Here is a 15,913-nt window from a genome sequence, read left to right on the forward strand (position 1 = left end):
AGAATATAACCATATCCATATTTTTCACTTTTCCCTTAGCGCTGGAGTTGTTACTTCATTATTGAAAACTGCATCCGTTACTCCAATTCTTAATAATTTCCCATAATTTCAATAACTTTCTACAGATATCTAACCTCCCTTTAATTTCTAAAATTATTGAGAATGTTGTCGCCTCTTAGCTTCACACACGTCAATAACAATAATCTCTATGAACAATTCTAGTCTGGTTTCGCCCACTTCACAGCACAGAAAATATTCAAAACGACCAATCACCTCCTGATGGCAGGTGACTCCAGCGTCCTCACCATCCTCACCCTTCTCTGAGTGCAGCCTTTGATTTACCACACTATTCTTCTGAAAAGATTTTGGCATTAGTCATATCCTCCTAGCCTGGTTCACCTCATATCTCTCAGATTGCACTCATTTCATTCAACTTAAATCTCACTTTTTAGGTTCATTTTCTGTTTCTGCTGGTGTGCCACAGGGTTCAGTATTAGGGCCTTTTCTATCTCTCTACACCACAAGAATGTTGAAGACATTGCTGTTTACTGCAGAAACGGGGGACTTAACAAGTAAAGACATTCTGTACGTAAGAAAAAGTACAGATACTAGTGTTACAAAATACACAAGTAAAAGTAGAAGTACTTTATTCAAGTAAAAGTGAAAAAGTAAAGGCATAGAGGATCTCGCTTTTCTCTTTTCTGACCTCTGCAAACTACATTGATCCTTGACACAGGTTTTCCCTTCTTTCTCCTGTCCTTTGCCTACTCTCTGCATTACTGCACGCTCTCTTCTCTGTTGGCCGTCAGCGGTAATGTCGACTCTCTCTCTCCTGTATTTGCGATTCTCAGTCTTATTGCTGTCTCTGCCTTATTGAAGATTTAAAATTCAAGAAGGTTTAATTGTGATTTCTCAAGGTATCTAGAAACACACAGGCTGAAACAAAATATTGTCGATTGATTATTGTATTCTACAGTGTAATAATAAGCAAAAAATAAATAAATGAATAAAATAAGAAAAATACAGTAATAAAAAACGTAAAATGAGTATAAATAACAATCAAACCGCATATTGTCCGAGACACTCGGCAAACACAGGTGTAAACAATCACAGTCATTCAGCCAGCAGCAGTCCTCACAGTCACTGAGAGGGATACATTATTTCCGCTAATTGTTATTATTACATGTCCTGGCCTTCAGTGGCCTTGAAGCTTAATACAGGCTCTCCTTTTTTCTCCTGACCTTTGTTTATAATCATCATCATCATCCTGTGCATTTAAGTCCTGAGTTTCCTCCAGTTCATCGTCTTTGTCATTTTTTATTCTGTTTGTCTGTTTCCACTTCAGTTCGGTCCCGTCACGTGCATCAAGATCTTCCTGAATTTCTTTGTACTTGTTTATGAGGTATGATTTACTCTCAATTTGTTTTTACATGTAAACTGTTTTTCTGGTCGCTATAGAGAAAGGTGCTCATGACAGCACACATTAGTTGGAATCCTGCAAGAGTCAAAATATTATCAAAATAAATTAAGGCTTTAATTTTCAGGTGGTGATGCTTTATTGAATCCTGGAATTTAAACTGAATTTCATTTTAACATTTTATTGTTTAAAATGAAATTTAATTTAACATAAAAAAAAAAACAATTTGGTGCAAACTTAGTGGCCTCATTACAGCCACATCACTGAGCATGCGTATGCAAATAACACAAATATATAGGAAACATTTCAGGGTGAAAATGATCAGAGATTATTATTTCTCTTCAGTATCTCAGCTGAACTCTCGACTGTGATCGCACCATGATTATTTACTATAAACTGACATTACTGACACTGGTACTGAGCTTTCATCAACAAGGTAAAGATCTTTACATATTTTACGCACACATTTGTTTTTGTATGTATATACTTTATTTCACTTTTGTCTCAGGCCATGCGATCATTGGAGGTCACGAGGCTGTGCGTCACAGCAGACCTTACATGGTGCTTTTGCAGATGAACAGCACAGGTGGTCATATAGGACACTGTGCTGGCTTCCTTCTCAATGAGGATTTTGTGATGACTGCTGCAGTCTGCCAAGCCGAGTGAGTCTAACACACTGTTGTGTTTTGTTTTTTTTACCTGTTTAGTGTTTAGGGGCCTACTGTGGAATCTGTAATCTCAAGATTAAAGTCAAGTCACATATTGAGAGGAGGAAATCTGTTTTTATGCAGCTTCATGGTTATTAGATAAAATGACCCAAAAATTTTTTATCTTGTGAACACAAGACCAAAAACTCATTATTTTTATCAAACAAATAATAAACTTTTTTTTTTTTTAGGTCCTACAAAGTTTTTCTGGGACTTCATAATTATCATGATCAGAATGGTGTACAGCATGTTAATGTGCCTGGGAGAAATGCATTTCCAATGAAAGGCTACAATCCAGTTAATATTAAAAATGATATGATGCTTCTTAAGGTATATATATAAAAAAAAATATGATTGTACTTTTGAAGTTCACCACATTGCTCTAATTTAGTCTTTTTTTCAGAATCTCCAAGTTTTTTTCTCTTTTTTTTTTTGGCTGTTGCTCTGTTCATTCAAGTTGTACTGAAATCCTGTACATACTGATTTTTATTTTACTTTTTTCCCTCTTCGCGTTACTGAAATTGAGCCCAACTGAATACAGCACTAAAACAGACTGTAGTTAACAGTGCTAATATCTTTTAAAGGGTTTTCTCTCTCTCTTCCTTAAGTTGAGCACCAAGGCAGAGTTGAACGACAAAGTGAAACCCATCGCTCTTGCTGACCGTGATGATGGATCTCTGCCAAAAGCATGTGTCATTTCTGGTTGGGGAAGCACAGAAAACAGCAAATATATGTCTGTCAAACTCCTGGAAGTAAATGTGACCCTGACTGACAATGAGCTGTGTGCTAACAGAAACATGTACTGCTCTGAGGGTGAGAGAGAACCTGGTCAGGTAAGTGTATTTTTGCACACTAACATCGAGAAAAAAACTTTGGTCAACAACAGAAATTCACTTCCAAAGCAATCACTAAATACTGTGTAAATACTAAATACTTCCAGGGAGACGGTGGTGGTCCATTAGTCTGTGAAGATGGAAAGGTATATGGGGTGATATCCACCAGCAAAATAAACCCAGATGGCTCAACAATTCAGGGTTATACTAAGATACCTGACCACAGAGACTCCATCAAAGAACATAAGGGAAAGTTACATTCTCCAACAACCGATACAGTAACCATCATTCCTGTTTCTAAGGAACATCATATTTGTGTTAGAGATGCTGATTAGTCTAATAATACATGGTAATTGACAGAAATTAAATCAGCTGTTTTGATGAACAGAACATTTGATAGTTTGTCAGATATGTGATTTTCCACAGATTACAGCAAAGGGAATATTTTTGGGTTTTAGACGGCTGGAGAACATTACAGAGGCTCTGGTTCCAAGCATTTTTTGTCATTGTTTATTAAGTTAAACACAAAACAAAGGTCAACTGATCAGGAAACTAACTGTCAACAAAGAAAATAGTAATCGCTGGAAACCTTCAATCTTCAAACAACATGAGGTGCATTTAAAAATCAACATGGACTCAACTGTGGTCATCAAATTGTGTAATGTATGTGTACTTTTACTTAATAAGAAAAAAACAGCTCAAACAGCGAGAGAAACCTTCCGGTGATAAACTGCAGATTCACATCAGACAGAGGAAATGGTAACAGTAATCTGCACTTCCTGACTATTACAAAAATAATGAGAGACGCAAGAACATTTCCACATGTGTGACTAAACCAGATACACGATACTGAGAAACAAACTGGACTTTAAATGATTCATTTACTGAAAAAGGAAATTAAATAATTATAATGAGTAAAAACGTGGATTAAAAATCTCCAAAATTAGAGGCTTATGTGGCCATAGAAAGGCGATGCATAAAATAATAGAAAGCACATGAATGAGTACAGAAAACCCTTTCACTCGGTAGTTGGTGTAGATTTACAACAAAAATATGTTTTACCACATGTGCATTCAAATTTAATGTCATAACATTTCTTTTTTCACTTAAACAGTGGTTGTCCTGCAATAGTTGAACAAACAGTAATGGCATTTCTCTGCAACTTAAACCTCTATAAGACAAACACATTAGTGTCTTTATTGAAAATTATTTTTACATTTAAATTTAAAATTAATTGACACGACAAATATATTCAGAAATTTAAATCAATGTATAAAGATATGGTTTTCATGCAGTCCAATGTAATAAATTCACATGGTTATACAACATTTGGAAGCAGCTGCACAATTACATGACTGAGCTATAAATATGTGAAGGGGGTGGTAACACGTGTGTTACTTCTTCCCACTGCTTTTTGAACACTGGTTGTACTACAGGACAGTATTTTCCTTTTCGTAGATATGCTCTATTTTGTATGTATGTACGTATATGCTTGAAATAAATGATCTATCAATCAATCGCCTCTATTAATAAACATGGTGAGCTTCATGCAAGCACAGCTTAATGGATGGTGGCCAGAAACACTGAGACTGTGCAGTGAATTAAAACTTGATTGCATCTGCTTGTTCACGCCAGACTGAGACAAAGCAGGGAAAGAAAGACTGAAGTCAGGTTTGTGTTTTATATAGATTTTACAGACCAGCACAATAAAGAATGTATACAGCAGTTTGTATAAAAGGCAGGATCTCCTCTGGAGTGCAGTCACCCATCTGCACACGGACTATAATACCATCTCATGTGGAGGATAAATTTGGTCTGTTTATCTATTTTTGAAGAAAGATGTAGTAACTTACTAATAACTTGCGCTGTTGTAGGTTTCCACTTGCTTTTATATGTGATTTTATATATCAGCTTTTTTAATGATCTGTACATGGCAGGCCACAAATCAAAGCAAACAGGCTGTATCCCAATTCAGAGCCCTGAGTACTTTCTCCCACACTGAAAACACTTGAATGATAAAATTATGGGAACATTACCTAATAAGATTGATTCAGGACAGACAGTTAGTTTAAACTTTTCTAGCAGTCCTTCACAAACAGGGAACAGTCTGTCTATTCTCTTCATCTGTCAGCTGCTGCGGGCTCTTCCTCCTCCTCTTCCTCACACACTGCTGAGTTTGTCCTGGTGGATCATCAGGGGTGCAAAGCCTCACAGATGATGTGCAGCAGTGGGTCCCTCAGTCTGTCCTCACTCTGGACACTTGCAGTTGTCACACATGGAAATCAAATGTGTGGTAAGCTGCAGGATTCAAACACAAGTGTAACTTATAAATACATGTTCATACTTTTATTACACAATCAGAGAGAAAGAAACAGAGAGAGAGTGCAGGACACACAGACAGGTGACAGTCTCAGGTGTATACACCGTACAAGAGAAGGAGGATTTAGTCAATACGCCGTCATTCAAACAAAGGTAAGTCAGCTTGAGTACTGCAAGTAAAATGCATTTAATTCCCCCCGTACTTTCAGATTAGTGCAAGCATCAATTCATTCATGAGGGGGAAATTACAGTGAGAACATGTGGAGGCTCTGTTAGATGGATAACATAGTGAGTTCAGTGCATTGATGTGACATTGTCCTGAAGCATTTAGTCATTCTCTATGGTTAAAGAAATTGCAATCATTAATTCATATTTATTATAAATAATCCTAATTATGCATCTTGCTTCCGTGTTTATGTCCTGTGTCACTAAAAATACATTCTTTTTTTGTTTTATACATTGATTAATGACCTGCAGAATCTCCTTATCATATTAAGTGATTCATATTTGTCACTTAAAGTCGAACTTTATGCTTTCTCCCTCTTGAAAGTGATTACATCCTTGCATTACATAATTTAGGTTCATTTTTTGCTGGCAGATTTAAAAAAAACAAAAACAAAACAGGCAGATTTAGAATGTAACATGCAACATTCTATAGATGGATACATAAAAAGATTTTTAAAAAATTACATGTATTGTCTTTAAATTAACTTTGTGTGTGTTGCAGGTACTGCACGGCACTGAATGAACCAGCATTGCAGGCATGGGTCATTGTGAGCATCACAGGGAAGGTTGAAGCCGCCCACTGCACCTGTGTGCCCGGAGTCGCGGATACCTGCAGCCATGTCACCCCTCTTCTGTTTAACGTAGAAGCAACAGTGTTGATCTGTGGCACAAGGACTGTTACAGATGAACCTGCATACTGGGTTTTGCTGGGCAATATGACCATGATACAGTCAGAGGTTGGCCATAAGATAGACTTCTCTTCAGCTGCCCCGAAAAAGGCTCTCAATCAAAACACAAACAGACCATCTGTAGTGACAGGTAAAAGAAGCCGTCCTCAGAAAAGAAAAATTCCACCTGCTACTGTGGAGGAGTCGTCTCAACGGATGAGAAAATATTTCTCCAAGCATAGTTCTGTTCTGAATAACCCATAATGTTTTATTTAGGGGGTCTACATTTGTGTCTGAAGCGCATTGCCATGTAAATAATTTGCATTTACTGAATATGTGCTTACTAAGTAACACTGTTCAAAAAGTTGAATAAAGAAACAAACTAATTTTTGCCTTTTAATTAAAACCACTTTGTAGAATATCACATCAGTTACAATGTAGAATCAATGTATAGTTTACAAATGACAAAATGTTCACATAAAACCATGACAACATTTAAATAATATCACCCACTATTAGCGTTCTGTAATTTCCTGTCTCTTTTGAAAACTTATAAGTACATACACAGCACAAGACTTTTAAGAGTATTTAACAAGAGCATTTTTCCCTGGTTTTACTACCACTCACTCATTCACCAAAACGCAGAAACCTTCACTATCTTGTCCAAAAGGGTCACCTCTTCACCCTCACATGGAAGAACTAATCTGATTGGCATAGTGGTATGCTATGTAGCGTGTAGTTTGAAGCAGGGATTTCGTAGTGCCCCATATGTAGCGTTGGAACCCAGTCAGGATTTGTGCCATCCATTTCATTGGCCTGCAATAATGAAAAACAATTAGCAACTCTATAAATAGAACGTATATCTACAAAATCACTCATTAGGATGTTTGTTCTAATTTGCTATGGCCTCAGAGTAGGGCTGTGCGATGTGACCAAAATCACATATCCCAATATAAGCATCTATAGCCCCGATAACGATATAAATCACAAAAATGTAACATTTTCTGTAAATTCTGTGAATCTCGGGCAGCTCGACTCAGCTGGGCATCGTGTACCTGGAGTTGAGTGTTGCATGAAACGATACATAAGTTGTAACGGCCGCCGTTTTCTTCGTGAGTATTTATTCAACGGCGTGCTGCGGGGAAAGGCCTGTTCTAACGTTTGAGTCTAAGGTTTATTTTTAGCACCTGGCGGCTCTTTTTTGCTTCTCATCTATGGGCTCAAATTGTGGTCATAAATATTTTGCTATTTATTTCTGGGGCGGTCGTGGTTCAAGAGTTGGGAGCTCGCCTTGTAATCGGAAGGTTGCCGGTTCGACTTTCACATGTACTTTTTGGCTAAGTCCACACACAAGTCTTTTTTACACATACAAATCTTTTTTACAAGTACAACATATTTATGACCACAATTTGAGCCCATACTCATCCGTAAACACTCTTTCACGTGATTCAGTTTATTTTGAAAAGTCTCAACAGGATCTTGAGCTTTATTGTGAAAGGAAAATAAACAAGCGGACACGACGGTTTTACCGTTGCTAACGACAACACATAAAAACAGTCGCTTGTCCATCCGTTTTACAAACGGTAAAAAGAGATCCCATTCTCCAGCTCCCTTCCCGATCGTGCATCTCGGCGGCCACGCCCTCTCCAGTGACATCGCACTCCAAAGCTGACGTCAGTGTCACGTGATACATTTTCAGCTTTGATCTGGTCCGCTTTGATCTACCAGCTCATAAATAGGTTCGGAGCCAAAGAAACTTCATACTAAACGTTATTACAGACACTAGTAACGGCATCAGAGAACAGCACAGAAAAAAAACTCAAATGGATTCCTTTAAAGCAGACAGTCCACAGGAAACCAGGCCCATAGAAATATCTGAAGAGGAGATGCAGACAGTTCTCTTCAAATCCGCCTTTATGACCCTTACACGGGCAGAAAGACGAGAAATGGATGAAAAAAACTTTATCGTTCAGTTTGTTGTAAAGCTTTCAAACACCATTACAACAAAAATTAAATTAGTCATAAAACCCATCGACATGTCTTCACTCCTCAAAACGGTCACAGAAGAAACTGCAGGAAAATTACCTGCAGAACTGCCAACATCTATAGACAGGGTGGTTAAGTCTGTTTTCCATGGACTGCAGAAGATGTACAACTCCAAGGACTTGCTACTATTTGTCATTGCATTTCATCAGTCAATATTTGAAGCAAATGTCACAAGAATTTTAATATCAGAGCTCAATAAGGTAAAGGAGAAAAGAATAAAGGATTCTGTTGTTGGGGAAAATCAGACCAGTCCTGCTGAAACGGCTGAAGAACAGATCCCCTTCTTTGTGTCCAGTCCAGGGCAAAGGACACAAGAAACTAAAGAAAGAAACTTTATAATTCAGTTTCTTGTTAGGCTGATCAACATGATCGCCTTAAAGACAGGCACAGCAACAAAGCAGGTCAACATTTTTGCCATTTTAGAAAAGGTTATTGAATTGGCTGTGGGTAAACTACCCGCACAACTTCCAAAATCTTTAGGCAAACTTGTTAGAGCCGTTTATAAGAGTCTAAAGAAGACATATAAGTCTAAAATGATGGTACAGACTGCCATGGAATTCAGGCAGTTAAACTTTGAAGATAATGTAGCAAGAACGTTGATCTCTGAAGCGAACAAGATGAAGGACAAGAGGATTAAGGTTTTTGTTGTTAAGGAGAATAACAACAATTCATCTGAACAATCCTCTTCAAAGACCTTTAGGAACTGTTGTTCTTTTGGGCAATTTTTGAAAACATTGTTTCCCTACAAAATCATAGTCGAAATCAGGCTATGATTTCGACTATGATATATACAATTCACAAGATTTCAACAATTTTAAAATCCTACAGTGTTGGTTCTGTCTCGCATCAGCCCCATCCAAACAGGTCGCGGCAGATGGCTGACCCTCTCTGAGCCTGGTTCTGCTGGAGGTTTCTTCCTGTTGAAAGGGAGTTTTTCCTCCCCACTGTTGCCAAGTGCTTGCTCATGGGGGATTGTTTGGGTTGGAGCTTTAATTTTGTAAGGTTTTTACCTTACAATATAAAACACCTCGATTCAGAACCTCTCACTGTTGTTGAAATTGTTTGGCCCTTTCTGTGAGGGCACTGCATGTTCTCAATCTCATTGGGAAATGCTAAATTTTGCACATGAATGCAGATTTATTCTAAATTGCAAAATGCATTTGCTAAATATAAACAAACTAAACTAATGCATGGCTATGGTGTATTTTTATGAATCTCGTACTCAGGTAATAAATACTTTTGTCTTATTACTGAGCAATAATAAAGTTAAAAAAAAAACTCATGTCTTTTAATGAACTGCTTGTGTTTTAGTTTAGTTATAGTTATAGTTAGCTACATTAACTAACTATAGTTAATGTAGCTACCCTAACCCTTTAGTTGTAGTTAGTTAATGTAGCTTGAACTGAAACCTCCATGCTTCATAAGTCTGGTTAAAATAAACTAGCGCTTGATGATGTCACTGTTTGCTTCATGATGGATTGCAGCTCTGTTTTGATTTCAAAAACGTATTTTATTAAATGCAGGGGTGGGGGGACTGCTGCAACTATACTAAATAAGGTTATATTAAATACACTTTAAATAGGGATGTTGGTTGCATTGAAGTATAAATAGAAATACGGTTTGTAACTAAGGTGTAATGTCCATGAGTGCTGGCAGTGCAGTTATCCTCCAATCAGGGTGGAGCACAGCAAGAATTTGCTGAAATTATTTTCTCAGCAAGTAATTTTTGTAACTTTCTATGTTAATATTAGTAAATATGGTAAAAATCAAGAGTAACATGTGGAAATCACGAATATCAAAACTAATTACATTTTAACCAAATTACAGTAGCTGGTAAATTAATAATACTAAGTTGTCAAAAATATAATTTCATGTTTAACAAGTACTGTATGGATATAAACAATTATATGGCTAAAAATCACATGGTCCTGTGGCGGATTCTTGAGTGGTGTCTCATGATGCCATCCACTTTCAACCACAGTGTGTTTGAGGTCATGGTTTCATATGAAGCTGCAAGGCCTGGCACTCTCCACCAGTATAGTGCCAACAAACCAGATGAGTGGGGCTTTAAATTGTTCTGCCAAGCAAGTTCATCCGGCATCATCCACGACTTGCTGCTATATCAAGGGGGCCAAAGTTATAAAAAAAAACAAAAAAAACACTATGCAACCCCATAAAAGAACCTCAGCTCTTCACAAGTTTCAGCTTGGTCCAGAACTCGCACACCTCCTTGGGTGTCAGGTGCATTGGTACTGTATGGTAAATGGCCTGTATTTGTATAGCGCTTTACTAGTCCCTAAGGACCCCAAAGCGCTTTACAGATCCAGTCATCCACCCATTGTAGCTACAGTGAAGTGTCTTGCCCAAGGACACAACAGCTGAGACTGTCCAAGCCGGGACTCGAACCGACAACCTTCAGATTATAAGGCGAACTCCCAACTCTTGAGCAATGTTCCCTCTAATTTTTCACGTGTCTGAGCGAACACACAAACTCCCTGAGCAGTCCCTTGGTACACTGTGAGCAACAGCAGACGTGTACATTGTGGTCACGCCAGCATCAAATCCATCCAAGTTAGATGGTTTGGCAAAATACAGTATATAAAGACCAATGTTGGGCAATTAATTATATAGTTACTTCTTCAAAAAAGTTACTGAGTTTTTTGCTGCCGTTTACCTAAAAATGCAGCCAAGGCGTTTTTTAAAAACCTCCAATTATCCGTTCAAAACACACACACATCTTCAACCTTTCCCTCTATCTGTCTGTAGTTCCAGCCTGCTTAAAAATGGCCACCATCGTCCCTGTACCCAAATCCTCCACCATCTCCTCATTGAACGACTGGCGTCCTACAACCTTCAGTAATTAATTACAAACCTATGGTAGCATGAGTCTCTGTACAGTGCTCTGATCTGCATCACAGAGTTTTGTGTCACCTCTCTTACCTGGTAAAGGTGTGCGGATCAGCTGATTTCTGTGTGAGGCTTGTTGATGTGTAACTGGAGCATTCTTACTTATATCCTATAATCCTTGCCTGACTCCTCCCATTACCTGTACCTATAATTATCATATGGTTGTTTTTTTATTTCTCCCAAACATTGCTCTGGAAGAGGGCTACAAATGTTTTTACAAATAAGCCGATGACGCAAAGCAGAGATCTGCCAGTGTCAGTGAAAAAGTGCAGAACTTTTCACTGCTCTAAATTTAACTGCCATCAAGTATCTGTTATTTCTGTGATTTGATTGACAAGACCGCATGTTAGAATATAGAATACACACTGAAAAACCACCAGTTTGCTGAGACGTTTCAGAATTCTGACCGCTTTACTTTTAATTAGTATTTAAATTATTTAAGTTATCAAGTTTTTAGTCTGCACTAAAAGAAATTCAGAGTGAAAATTAGTTTTGAGAGTTTCTTGAAAAACTGAAATATTTCTTTTTTAAAACTATTCAAGTAACCATTGAAGGTTTATTAGAATGTTTGCTTTAAGGAAGGGTGTAGAATGTCCTGAGTCCGATTGGTCCTCATTCCCAATACAAATTCCAGCAACTATATCCTGAAATTGTGTTTGTACACCTTGTCAGAGAGCTGGTCAATATTTAGCCGTGTCTTGATAACAATTTCTGTGGAAACGTGGGTTTATTATCTAAAAGCGAGGTAAAACATTATTCCAGTGCAAGGTATTTGTATCAGTGCGGATTAAATGTGATTTCAAATTCAGAAATTAATTTCCAAAAACATTAAAAATGGTGTAACAGAAAAGTGTAATTTGTGCAGAGAACAGAAAAGCTAACGTAAAACCGAATCTCTCCAAGCACCTGCAAAGAAGGTGCTCAGGATCTCAAACATGCACGAGGAAGGCAATGATTGCTCTTTAGAATATAACCATATCCATATTTTTCACTTTTCCCTTAGCGCTGGAGTTGTTACTTCATTATTGAAAACTGCATCCGTTACTCCAATTCTTAATAATTTCCCATAATTTCAATAACTTTCTACAGATATCTAACCTCCCTTTAATTTCTAAAATTATTGAGAATGTTGTCGCCTCTTAGCTTCACACACGTCAATAACAATAATCTCTATGAACAATTCTAGTCTGGTTTCGCCCACTTCACAGCACAGAAAATATTCAAAACGACCAATCACCTCCTGATGGCAGGTGACTCCAGCGTCCTCACCATCCTCACCCTTCTCTGAGTGCAGTCTTTGATTTACCACACTATTCTTCTGAAAAGATTTTGGCATTAGTCATATCCTCCTAGCCTGGTTCACCTCATATCTCTCAGATTGCACTCATTTCATTCAACTTAAATCTCACTTTTTAGGTTCATTTTCTGTTTCTGCTGGTGTGCCACAGGGTTCAGTATTAGGGCCTTTTCTATCTCTCTACACCACAAGAATGTTGAAGACATTGCTGTTTACTGCAGAAACGGGGGACTTAACAAGTAAAGACATTCTGTACGTAAGAAAAAGTACAGATACTAGTGTTACAAAATACACAAGTAAAAGTAGAAGCACTTTATTCAAGTAAAAGTGAAAAAGTAAAGGCATAGAGGATCTCGCTTTTCTCTTTTCTGACCTCTGCAAACTACATTGATCCTTGACACAGGTTTTCCCTTCTTTCTCCTGTCCTTTGCCTACTCTCTGCATTACTGCACGCTCTCTTCTCTGTTGGCCGTCAGCGGTAATGTCGACTCTCTCTCTCCTGTATTTGCGATTCTCAGTCTTATTGCTGTCTCTGCCTTATTGAAGATTTAAAATTCAAGAAGGTTTAATTGTGATTTCTCAAGGTATCTAGAAACACACAGGCTGAAACAAAATATTGTCGATTGATTATTGTATTCTACAGTGTAATAATAAGCAAAAAATAAATAAATGAATAAAATAAGAAAAATACAGTAATAAAAAACGTAAAATGAGTATAAATAACAATCAAACCGCATATTGTCCGAGACACTCGGCAAACACAGGTGTAAACAATCACAGTCATTCAGCCAGCAGCAGTCCTCACAGTCACTGAGAGGGATACATTATTTCCGCTAATTGTTATTATTACATGTCCTGGCCTTCAGTGGCCTTGAAGCTTAATACAGGCTCTCCTTTTTTCTCCTGACCTTTGTTTATAATCATCATCATCATCCTGTGCATTTAAGTCCTGAGTTTCCTCCAGTTCATCGTCTTTGTCATTTTTTATTCTGTTTGTCTGTTTCCACTTCAGTTCGGTCCCGTCACGTGCATCAAGATCTTCCTGAATTTCTTTGTACTTGTTTATGAGGTATGATTTACTCTCAATTTGTTTTTACATGTAAACTGTTTTTCTGGTCGCTATAGAGAAAGGTGCTCATGACAGCACACATTAGTTGGAATCCTGCAAGAGTCAAAATATTATCAAAATAAATTAAGGCTTTAATTTTCAGGTGGTGATGCTTTATTGAATCCTGGAATTTAAACTGAATTTCATTTTAACATTTTATTATTTAAAATGAAATTTAATTTAACATAAAAAAAAACAATTTGGTGCAAACTTAGTGGACTTTGGAGTGAGGTTAATCAGTTCACAGGATCATATTTTTAGACATTTTTCATGAAAAATAGTAAGGCGATATTTACCTTCCTTAAGAATGTGGTTCAAAGCCACATCACTGAGCATGCGTATGCAAATAACACAAATATATAGGAAACATTTCAGGGTGAAAATGATCAGAGATTATTATTTCTCTTCAGTATCTCAGCTGAACTCTCGACTGTGATCGCACCATGATTATTTACTATAAACTGACATTACTGACACTGGTACTGAGCTTTCATCAACAAGGTAAAGATCTTTACATATTTTACGCACACATTTGTTTTTGTATGTATATACTTTATTTCACTTTTGTCTCAGGCCATGCGATCATTGGAGGTCACGAGGCTGTGCCTCACAGCAGACCTTACATGGTGCTTTTGCAGATGAACAGCACAGGTGGTCATATAGGACACTGTGCTGGCTTCCTTCTCAATGAGGATTTTGTGATGACTGCTGCAGTCTGCCAAGCCGAGTGAGTCTAACACACTGTTGTGTTTTGTTTTTTACCTGTTTAGTGTTTAGGGGCCTACTGTGGAATCTGTAATCTCAAGATTAAAGTCAAGTCACATATTGAGAGGAGGAAATCTGTTTTTATGCAGCTTCATGGTTATTAGATAAAATGACCCAAAAAATTTTTATCTTGTGAACACAAGACCAAAGACTCATTATTTTTATCAAACAAATAATAAACTTCTTTTTTTTTTTTTTTAGGTCCTACAAAGTTTTTCTGGGACTTCATAATTATCATGATCAGAATGGTGTACAGCATGTTAATGTGCCTGGGAGAAATGCATTTCCAATGAAAGGCTACAATCCAGTTAATATTAAAAATGATATGATGCTTCTTAAGGTATATATATATAAAAAAAAATATGATTGTACTTTTGAAGTTCACCACATTGCTCTAATTTAGTCTTTTTTTCAGAATCTCCAAGATTTTTTTTTTTTTTTTTTGGCTGTTGCTCTGTTCATTCAAGTTGTACTGAAATCCTGTACATACTGATTTTTATTTTACTTTTTTCCCTCTTCGCGTTACTGAAATTGAGCCCAACTGAATACAGCACTAAAACAGACTGTAGTTAACAGTGCTAATATCTTTTAAAGGGTTTTCTCTCTCTCTTCCTTAAGTTGAGCACCAAGGCAGAGTTGAACGACAAAGTGAAACCCATCACTCTTGTTGACCGTGATGATGGATCTCTGCCAAAAGCATGTGTCATTTCTGGTTGGGGAAGCACAGAAAACAGCAAATATATGTCTGTCAAACTCCTGGAAGTAAATGTGACCCTGACTGACAATGAGCTGTGTGCTAACAGAAACATGTACTGCTCTGAGGGTGAGAGAGAACCTGGTCAGGTAAGTGTATTTTTGCACACTAACATCGAGAAAAAAACTTTGGTCAACAACAGAAATTCACTTCCAAAGCAATCACTAAATACTGTGTAAATACTAAATACTTCCAGGGAGACGCTGGTGGTCCATTAGTCTGTGAAGATGGAAAGGTATATGGGGTGATATCCACCAGCAAAATAAACCCAGATGGCTCAACAATTCAGGGTTATACTAAGATACCTGACCACAGAGACTCCATCAAAGAACATAAGGGAAAGTTACATTCTCCAACAACCGATACAGTAACCATCATTCCTGTTTCTAAGGAACATCATATTTGTGTTAGAGATGCTGATTAGTCTAATAATACATGGTAATTGACAGAAATTAAATCAGCTGTTTTGATGAACAGAACATTTGATAGTTTGTCAGATATGTGATTTTCCACAGATTACAGCAAAGGGAATATTTTTGGGTTTTAGACGGCTGGAGAACATTACAGAGGCTTTGGTTCCAAGCATTTTTTGTCATTGTTTATTAAGTTAAACACAAAACAAAGGTCAACTGATCAGGAAACTAACTGTCAACAAAGAAAATAGTAATCGCTGGAAACCTTCAATCTTCAAACAACATGAGGTGCATTTAAAAATCAACATGGACTCAACTGTGGTCATCAAATTGTGTAATGTATGTGTACTTTTACTTAATAAGAAAAAAACAGCTCAAACAGCGAGAGAAACCTTCCGGTGATAAACTGCAGATTCACATCAGACAGAGGAAATGGTAACAGTAATCTGCACTT

General features: G+C 37.3%; 2 protein-coding genes across 2 annotated transcripts; both read left to right on the forward strand.

Moving 5' to 3' along the window:
- The first annotated feature begins 1,795 nt into the window (after window positions 1-1,795).
- Window positions 1,796-3,331, forward strand: LOC146361842 (mast cell protease 1A-like). Its single transcript, XM_084922287.1, has 5 exons — window positions 1,796-1,853; window positions 1,926-2,079; window positions 2,316-2,454; window positions 2,733-2,957; window positions 3,065-3,331. The coding sequence occupies exons 1-5, from the start codon at window positions 1,796-1,798 to the stop codon at window positions 3,290-3,292; spliced, it is 804 nt and encodes a 267-aa protein (XP_084778413.1). The 3' UTR covers window positions 3,293-3,331.
- Window positions 3,332-13,970: 10,639 nt separating this feature from the next.
- LOC146361843 (mast cell protease 1A-like) lies at window positions 13,971-15,913 on the forward strand. Its single transcript, XM_084922286.1, has 5 exons — window positions 13,971-14,028; window positions 14,101-14,254; window positions 14,494-14,632; window positions 14,911-15,135; window positions 15,243-15,913. Exons 1-5 carry the CDS (start codon window positions 13,971-13,973, stop codon window positions 15,468-15,470), a joined length of 804 nt encoding a protein of 267 aa, XP_084778412.1. The 3' UTR covers window positions 15,471-15,913.

The sequence above is a fragment of the Perissodus microlepis genome, chromosome 23, assembly GCF_051167445.1.
Source record: "Perissodus microlepis isolate ML-2025 ecotype Zambia chromosome 23, ASM5116744v1, whole genome shotgun sequence".
NCBI classification, from domain to species: Eukaryota; Metazoa; Chordata; class Actinopteri; order Cichliformes; family Cichlidae; genus Perissodus; species Perissodus microlepis.

What these genes read in the sequence shown, in the direction of transcription:
- LOC146361842 (XM_084922287.1), top strand. Translation starts at nt 1,796, where the DNA reads ATGATTATTTACTATAAACTGACATTACTGACACTGGTACTGAGCTTT. An exon ending in GCTGCAGTCTGCCAAGCCGA is followed by an intron (nt 2,080 to 2,315) that starts GTGAGTCTAACA and finishes TTTTTTTTTTAG; the next exon opens with GTCCTACAAAGTTTTTCTGG. An exon ending in GTGAGAGAGAACCTGGTCAG is followed by an intron (nt 2,958 to 3,064) that starts GTAAGTGTATTT and finishes AAATACTTCCAG; the next exon opens with GGAGACGGTGGTGGTCCATT.
- LOC146361843 (XM_084922286.1), top strand. Translation starts at nt 13,971, where the DNA reads ATGATTATTTACTATAAACTGACATTACTGACACTGGTACTGAGCTTT. An exon ending in GCTGCAGTCTGCCAAGCCGA is followed by an intron (nt 14,255 to 14,493) that starts GTGAGTCTAACA and finishes TTTTTTTTTTAG; the next exon opens with GTCCTACAAAGTTTTTCTGG. An exon ending in GTGAGAGAGAACCTGGTCAG is followed by an intron (nt 15,136 to 15,242) that starts GTAAGTGTATTT and finishes AAATACTTCCAG; the next exon opens with GGAGACGCTGGTGGTCCATT.